Source organism: Coregonus lavaretus (assembly GCF_964263955.1).
Source record: "Coregonus lavaretus genome assembly, chromosome: 6".
NCBI classification, from domain to species: Eukaryota; Metazoa; Chordata; class Actinopteri; order Salmoniformes; family Salmonidae; genus Coregonus; species Coregonus lavaretus.
In genome coordinates this window covers 33716192-33725657 of record NC_139993.1, presented here as the reverse complement: position 1 = coordinate 33725657, position 9466 = coordinate 33716192, and the positions used below count along the sequence as shown (strand labels likewise).

Below are 9466 nucleotides of genomic sequence, written 5' to 3'. Positions count from 1 at the left end.
GAGGATGAGATCTAGTTTGAGGGAGAAGGGGATACAGGAAATTAGTTTAAAGAGTATACTGAGTAGAATGTCAATAGATATAGTCTCAAATATTTTGTTATATTTTTTAAGAGCAACGGGGCTGGCAGGTAAGATTTTGTTTCTTCCTGTCGCTGGCCCACACTCCAGTACAGTAGGTGGCGGTAATGCACCATAACGTTGGATGCCAACCGCCGATAAACCCCACTGAAGAAGAAGAAGCTGCGTGTCAATAAAGTTTTACAATATCAATTCTCGTCTTCATCTTTTTTTCATCTCGCGATGTTTCCCCACTCGTTGTCCTTCATGTGAAATCAAAAATGGGTTATTGGGATCTGCAAGAGGGTAAGGATTGTGTCGAGAAAACATGGATCACCACCAAATTGGGCACAGCTCTAGGTAAGTCTTACACAAAGGAAAACATTATGGAAGTTAGCTAGCTAACTGTTGGTAAAGAGCAGTAAAGCTAACTAGCCATAACATAGTTAGCTGCCAATGCCATGCTAGCTACTGCTAACTTATTAGCAAGCAATGTGTTGTTTTCAACTAATTTAACGTCAGTTAACGGTTAGCCAGTTGTTTAGCAAGCAGCTGTTGTAAGACAGTCCAGCTAACTAGGACAGTGAACATTGGAATTTGAAGATGTTTACCAGTTAGCTAGCAAGCTAATCATAGCTAACATTGTTGTGACTAAATACTTGGCAAGTAAGTAAGTAAGTAGCTAGCTAGTCAACTGTGTGCACAGTAGTCTTAACATCCTCTTTATTTTACACACAGGGTTGGTGGGTTCAGCCTATCACATTGTTGCATTCCAGCCTGATTCTGCAATCCAAGCTGTTCAGAGAGCCACAAATGTCACAGTAACCATGGGTATGTCTGTCTCATACACAGCAGTAATAATAATAACCTGGCTTACTGCCATGAAGATATCAAGCTTACACCTGAAATCGGAATACACAGCTACCCCTCCTAGATCAGTAGCCAATAGTGTTCAGGCTAGAAGGTTATCTCAGATTGTTACATGACATTTATGTCATGAGGATTAGTCCAGGGCCCATATCCACAAAGCATCTCAGAGTAGGAGTTCTGATCTAGAATCTGACCATATAATCTTAATCAGTATGATCTAGAAGGCAACACTGATCCTATATCAGCACTCCTACTCTGAGACACTGTGGATACGGGCTCAGGTACCCCCCTGTCCATGTAATCTTATACATTGTGATCTCAAAAGCAAAACTGATCCTAGATCAGCGATCCTACTATGAGAGGCATTGTGGATACGGGCCCAGGTCACAATGCTGCAATTCACCTAATAATGCACCTGAGTCTATATAGTTTCCTCGTGTGAGTGATGGTGAAAGTGTGCTGTTTGATGTTAAAGGGTTTCAGTGGTGATAAGAAACATTTATCTGTGATTAGATGTTTGTTATAAGGACTTGTAAACAACATACAGTTAAGGTGGGTTTATGCTAGTCTGGGTACCAGTCTTTTTAGCTAACATTCCACTCCTGTCATTTGCCAAAGAGACTGGCCTTTTGGCAATCTCAATGTTCAATATGCAGCTGGATTTACGGCGCAGTTGCTGATTGGTAGTTGGAAACCACATACAATTTTACCATGACAACGTTATGGAACATGGGCGGTGAGTACAATTATAACATTTTAAGAACAACAATAAACAATACCATTATGACCTGCTGCAGTCATTCCCTTGTGAGGAGGCAGTGTCAATACAAGATCATGTTGTTCAAAGTGGCTAGAGAGGACTCCGAATGAGTGAGAGAAATGATACAGAACATTTTAGGCTACAAGATTAAATCGAGATACGTTTGCTTCAGTTGCATCCCATTAATGAGAGGAAAGAAAAGCAAAACTTGCACCTGTTATCATTCCTCGCACATATGCTGATCATCATGACTTGCTTACATCTTTAAAATGTTGTTATAGGCCTACTCATTTCAGTTATATTATTTGTCCCTCCTCTCTTATTAAGCGATGGAGTCTAGACAGGCTGCTTTAGGAAACTTTCTGAATGGACATCTCAAACATCTGACACAGAAATCACATTTCTCCTTTCCTAAAAAAGTATTCAAAACCAATGCTCGCCTATAAATCTTGGCTGTAGTAGGCCTAGGCTACATTATAGCAATAAGTTGTTTTGTTTAGTCATACATGTGGTATACGGTCTGATATACCACGGCTGTCAGCCAATCAGCATTCAGGGCTCAAACCACCCAGTTTATAATATATCATAATGTAGCCTATCAAATTAATTGACAGGGAAAGTTTGAAGGGGAGAGACGGCTATAGTATTACTAGAGACGTTGGTTATGTAATTATCCCAGCATGTGGGTTATTGCAGAGGAAGATAAGCACGGGATTAGTTTTTCCAAAGTTCCCCATGTAATTCTTACTTTTTTTTCCATTCAATTGAGTCTATGACGGAAGCCTGGTGGTTTTTATTCTAGGCGTGAAGATATTTCAACATGTTTAGACGATAATAGGCTACACTGATCACTCGTGTTTGGCTGCCTAATGTAGAGGTGTCCATGTCCCCATAGGCCTAATATTTAAATAGAGGAAATGTGATCATAGTCATTATTTTAGTGATACATGGTAGTCGTCCTCCCGATGTGAGCTGCTGGACAGCGCACTTGCACTTGATATGCGTTTTATGGATGAGAAAGTGAACTTGCCATTTCCAAAAAGGAGTGGGGGCATCGGGGATTCCCTGCTTTGCGATCTGTTGCCTATGTCAACAGCCAGGGTTTCATTAAATAGGCCTAGGCACTATACTTAAAAGAATAATCACATTGAATTAAGCTGACACATTTGGCAATGTTCAACTTAAATTCATTTGCACAAAATGTTTCAGACAAAAATAAAACATTTTGTCTTGCTTGCACAGCACAGGTGGTGGTCGCCTAAATTCACTGTAGTAGGCTAGGCCTAATACAGTGCCTTCAGGAAGTATTCACACCCCTTTTTCAACATTTTGTTGTGTTACAGCCTAATTAATTAAAAATGAAAAGCTAAAATGGCTTGAGTCAATAAGTATCCTATCCTTTTGTTATGGCAAGCCTTAATAAGTTCACAAGTAAGAATGTGCTTAACAAGTAACATAAATTGCATGGACTCACTCTGTGTGGAATAATAGTGTTTAAAATGATTTTCTAAAACTACTACCCCATCTCCATACCACACACATACAATTATCTGTAAGGGCCAGTGAATTTCAAGCATAGATTCAACCACAAAGACCAGGGAGGTTTTCCTATGGTTTGCAAAGAAGGGTACCTATTGGTAGACATTGAATATCCTTTTGAGCATGGTTAATTTATTAATTTTACACTTTGGATGGTGTATCAATACACCCAGTCACTACAAAGATACAGGCACCCTTCCTAAATCAGTTGCCGGAGAGGAAGGAAACCGCTTGGCGATTAAACCATGAGGCCAATAGTGATTTTAAGACAGTTACAGAGTTAATGGCTGTGATAGAAAATAACTGAGGATATATCAACAACATTGTAGTTACTCTACAATACTAACATAAATGACAGTGAAAAGAAGAAAGTACAGAATACAAATATTCCAAAACATGTATCCTGTTTGCAATAAGGCACTAAAGTAATACTGCAAAAGATGTGGCAAAGAAATTAACTTTTTGTCCTGAATACAAAGTGTTATGTTTGGGGCAAAATCCAACACATCACTGAGTACCACTCTTCATATTTTCAAGAATGGTGGCTGCATCATGTTATGGGTATGCTTGTCATTGGCAAGAACTAGGGAGTTTTTTGGGGGATAAAACGGAATGGAGCTAAATTCCTAGAGGAAAACCTGGCTCAGTCTGCTTTCCAACAGACACTGGGAGACAAATTCAGCAGGACAATAACCTAAAACACAAGGCCAAATATACACTGGAGTTGCTTACCAAGACAACATTGACTGTTCCTGATTAGCCTAGTTACAGTTTTGACTTAAATCAGCATGAAAATCTGTTGCAAGACTTGAAAATGGCTGTCTAGCAATGATCAACAACCAACTTGACAAAGCTTGACCATAAAAAAAAAAAAGAATAATGGGTAAATATTGTACAATCCAGGTGTGCAAATCTCTTAGATTTACCCAGAATGACTCACAAATGTAATTGCTGCCAAAGTATTGACTTGGGGGGGGGGGGGGGGGTGAATACTTATCTAATCAAGATATATTAGTGTTTTATAATCCCACTTTGTAACACAACAGCATACAAATGGTGGATTAATAGCCCAGGCTATGAATTAACTTCTAATTTACACATCTGTTTTCACTGTTCCCTTCTTGCACAATTCATGCATCTCCAATGGCCTCTCTCTCTTCATTCCTCTCTATTTTCCTCTTATAGCTTTTGAACCAGTAGCCTAGCACAATTATTTATATATTCGAGGTGGTGGTAAAAATGCAATAAACGGGAATCCTCTGTTCTTCCCGTGCCCTGTGTTTACAATGAAATGTATTACGTCAGAATGCCCAATGTTAGGTTTCCATTCAAATGTATAGATTAATTTGGAACATTTTCTTATCAGTCTAATTTGCATAAACATTGGATGATAACTGTGAGGGTTATCGAAAAGAGACGACATCTGGGCAAGGTTTATGCCAGTGTAAGTTCATTTAATTTGTTTTGTCCTTCCTTCCTTAACAGCTGCCTTGGGGGCGATTTTTGGAATGACCACTTGTCTAGCTGCACAGGCCCGGGATGCACCTGATGACCCGGTGAACTACTTCATCGGAGGCTGTGCATCAGGAGTCTTTCTTGGAGCTCGTAGTGAGTAGGCTATATATTGCACAGTATGCTGAAGATCTGGGTTGCATTCAGTAGGAACAAACGGGGGCAAATGTTTTGAAACAAGGAAAATTTGTATTCTCATTGGGAAAGTCAATTTCAAAGCATTCTTCCAACGTTTCATTCCAAAAAGCAGTCTTTTCCCTTCAGCGCTTTTTAACTTCCTTATACATATCTAAGATGACTGGTTGCATAAGCAAATAGCTCCACATAGTTACCATCATATTGCTGTCATCTTTTAATCTCTAAGATCTTTGTAGGGCAGTGAACTTCTTCTCATCGCTAGATGTTTGCTAGAGATACAGAGGGGCATCACAGAGAATATCCTATCTCTCCATATCTTTTCCACAAATAATATGTATTTTGTGTCTCTTTGATCCACAGCTCACAGTGCAATGACAGGCACGACAGCATGTATTGGGCTGGGGACACTGGCCATGTTCACCAAGGTGGGCAAAATGGAGGGCTGGAAATTAGCGGGACCACCGAGGATGTAAACAGCCTGAGGGGGAGACTATATATTGACATGTATATTGTATATTGAATATTCCTTGAATAAACTTGTGTAAAAGAGTGTAGGTCTATTAGTCTGTATCCTGCACCTCCTTGTTTTAGCCACAGGGTGGAGACATTGGCTAACATCCCAGCCAATTTGCACCAATCAACTCCAATTTGCAATGGCCTCTTAATCAGCCATTTAGATCAAAGTTAATCTGAGAATGAGATCAGAAGTCATTAGCCTCCCAAACAAACAAATAAAGTACCACAGTATGAGTCATAATACCCATAAAACCTATTGGTCAAACAAGGAAATGGTTCCAATTGTTTTTCCACCATTAATTTTTCCCATATGAGATTTCAGAAACACTTAAAATAAGGGCTGTGTTTCGTGTAGGCTTACCCTGGCGTGATGTTTTGATAACCGTGTAAATCGCTCTAGGACAAGGTGACTTCTATCAATATATTCGCCTGTATTTACCGCCCAAAATAAAATGCTAATTAGCTGCTAATGTGGCTATCAAATGCCATGGTGAGCTGGACAAGACTGTCGAATCTGAGAGGAAATGGAGCCAAATATATTGATCAAAGTCACAATGTCCGAGAGATTTACATGGTTATCAAAATGTCACACCAGGGTAAGCCTACATGAAACACAGCCCTTATTTTAAGTGTTTTAAAAATTCCCAATGAGAAAAATGAATGATGGAAAAATGATTGGCACTGTTTGACCACTAGACTTTATGGGTATTGTGGGGCTCTATTGTAAAACATTTATTGCTCTTGGACACTGCTAAATTGGTGAATAACTGGTTGAGCAAATTCATTTTTAACTCATTCCTACACTGGTTGCCAACATCAGTGCAAAATAATGTATTGGGGAAATGTGGTGCAATTAATGTGATTGCCTAAAATGTATGAGAAAAATAATGTTTTTTTTTTTCTCCACTCTTTTAACACTAGATTGGGCAGGGTAACCATTCTGGACACCTCAAATATAGACCTCATCAGGGTTGTTATTTTGCATCTGGATATCGAGACTCTAGGTCAATCGTCCATGGCGGTTTTAATTTTCACAATGTGTAAAATAAACAATAGTACGCAAGTATAAACACCATGGGACCACGCAGCCGTCATACAGCTCAGGAAGGAGACGCGTTCTGTCTCCTAGAGATGAACGTACTTTGGTGCGAAAAGTGCAAATCAATCCCAGAACAGCAAAGGACCTTGTGAAGATGCTGGAGGAAACAGGTACAAAAGTATCTATATCCACAGTAAAACGAGTCCTATATCGACATAACCTGAAAGGCCGCTCAGCAAGGAAGAAGCCACTGCTCCAAAACCGCCATAAAAAGCCAGACTACGGTTTGCAACTGCACATGGGGACAAAGATCATACTTTTTGGAGAAAATTCCTCTGGTCTGATGAAACAAACTGTTTGGCCATAAATAATATGCCATTTAGCAGACGCTTTTAACCAAAGCGACTTACAGTCGTGCGTGCATACATTTTTGTGTATGGGTGGTCCCGGGGATCGAACCCACTACCTTGGCGTTACAAGCGCCGTGCTCTACCAGCTGAGCTACAGAGGACCCCATAATGACCATCGTTATGTTTGGAGGAAAACATCTCAAGACATTAGTCAGGAAGTTAAAGCTTGGTCGCAAATGGGTCTTCCAAATGGACAATGACCCCAAGCATACTTCCAAAGTTGTGGCAAAATGGCATAAGGACAACAAAGTCAAGGTATTGGAGTGGCCATCACAAAGCCCTGACCTCAATCCTATAGAAAATGTGTGGGCAGAACTGAAAAAGCGTGTGCGAGCAAGGAGGCCTACAAACCTGACTCAGTTACACCAGCTCTGTCAGGAGGAATGGGCCAAAATTCACCCAACTTATTGTGGGAAGCTTGTGGAAGTCTACCCAAAACATTTGACCCAAGTTAAACAATTTAAAGGCAATGCTACCAAATACTAATTGAGTGTATGTAAACTTCTGACCCACTGGGAATGTGATGAAAGAAAGAAAAGCTGAAATAAATCATTCTCTACTATTATTCTGACATTTCACATTCTTAAAATAAAGTGGTGATCCTAACTGACCTAAGACAGGGCATTTTTACTAGGATTAAATGTCAGGAATTGTGAAAAACTGAGTTTAAATGTATTTGGCTAAGGTGTATGTAAACTTCCGACTTCAACTCTATTATGTGATATAGATTCAGTATGGATGTAGGGGCTACAAGCCGGTCTCTTATTCTATTGGTGAAATTCATCTAAACGAAGTACATCTGTGTCAGTGGAGACTGCTGAGGGGAGGACAGCTCATAATAATGGCTGGAACGGCGCGTATGGAATGGCATCAAACACATGGAAACAATGTTTGATGTATTTGATACCATTCCGCTCCAGCCATAACCATGAGCCTGTCCTCCCCAATTAAGGTGCCACCAACCTCCTGTGATCTGTGTCCCTTATGTTCTACAACCTTTGTTTTACAATGTATAGCAATTATACTATAAGGGTATTAGATGACACCAGATTTATATGCTTGGTTTTAACAGTAGTAATATACATTTAACTTTCTATCCCACTTTGCTTTCATTTAATTGAATGAAGGATGTTTGGCCTCCGGAAACATTTTATGTTTCTTTCAAAAGGCTCACCTGATTTATTCATTGAACAGGATTTTGAGGGGAAGCATTTGTAAATCATATACAGTTATTTTGAGAGAATCCAACCAGGATTGACAGAGTAGTGTGTGTGTGTGTGTGTCAAGATGGAATGTGACCTTCCGCATCCTGCCATTCCCAGTCTGTGAGTCAGCTGTGACTCAGTGGTAGACCATCACCACTCAATAGGGCCGCCCTAAATCCCCTCATCATACCTAGGTTGTGTTATAATACTTTGACCTGGTTCTGACGTTTTCCCACTAGTCTTGAGTAATCACTGATCTGACTTGGCTGGGATGGTTTAAGCTATGTAGTGGAATCCTTTCCGCTTCACCTACCTGACTGGGTCCGCTTGATCAGTTAGTAGTTTAGTCTTATGCTGGACCTTTCTCTCCATCCATCAATGCTTGGAAGTCAACTTCCTGTGACAGTCCCTGGAAAGGATCCCTGTGATCAATCTGTTATTTCTCCTTTGGCCCAAACATTTTCATTAACACAATGCAATCATATGTGTAAACAATTCATGGCTTCAAGGTTTACATCTTTGGGTAGCCTAATTATTTACAGCGATGTGAAGTATCTTGCCTGTTGATCTGCATTGTTTATAAGGCAGGTTTTCCCTCAGTGGCTGAATCAGGCTGAGCATTCAGTCAGGGGTGGTCTGGCTTTGGCTGTGGGACGGTGGAGGGAGGGCAGCAGAGGGGCTTTAAAGGGGATCAAGCGCTTTCAGAATGCCCAATTACACATCACGTTTGGCAGCCATTTCCCTAGCGTTGAAGGAAAACTAAAGCCTTGCACCTTACTATTGGCATGTTGGAGAAGGCCTTCATGGTGTTCAACCTTTATTGATGTAGCCTGTAAGTAAAGGAGCCTCCCACCAAACTGTATTTACAGGCAATTACTATAAGTAATATGGTTCAGCACATAAGCACAGTGAATGACATGCAAAAACCAGCTGCATCTTGTTTGTTTTCTGAGGTAACCTCCTGACAGGAAAGACAATAGAGGATGATGGAGGAATTTGGAAGAAGATTAAGTGAACATTTGGCTTTAATCTCAGACATTATGGAGGTAGTATGTGTGTGTGAGAGACAGACAGACCGAGAGAGAGGGCCCAAGGAAAACCTGGATGCATAACTGGAATTGTTTAGAAGACACAACAATGATGGAGCACTTGATTTTGCCCAAATTTGCTGCAAGCAGGTTGTCCATCAGTAGTGCTCAGAGAGTTGCGATAGGCAGAGGTGAGTAGAGCAATAATCCACCCGGCTACTGGTACAGTAGGACAGTTGTTGACCCACGTTATGATCCCAAATCACATGACCCTCTCAACCAGGCTTTCAGAGATGGGTGGGCAAAAAGAGGGGGAGAGACGGAGTGGCTCAGATTTCCTTTGCTAATAGCTGTCTTTAATGCAGACAGTTTGGGCAGATCTCATCTATCTG

At 40.5% G+C, this 9466-nt stretch overlaps 1 protein-coding gene across 1 annotated transcript; it reads left to right on the top strand.

Annotated features, from left to right (window-relative positions):
• Positions 1–308: 308 nt before the first annotated feature.
• Positions 309–5426, top strand: LOC311131419 (NADH dehydrogenase [ubiquinone] 1 alpha subcomplex subunit 11-like). The gene is made up of 4 exons (XM_084164393.1): positions 309–417; positions 796–888; positions 4712–4834; positions 5237–5426. The coding sequence occupies exons 1-4, from the start codon at positions 339–341 to the stop codon at positions 5347–5349; spliced, it is 408 nt and encodes a 135-aa protein (XP_084020519.1). The 5' UTR covers positions 309–338; the 3' UTR covers positions 5350–5426.
• The last annotated feature ends 4040 nt before the right edge of the window (positions 5427–9466 follow it).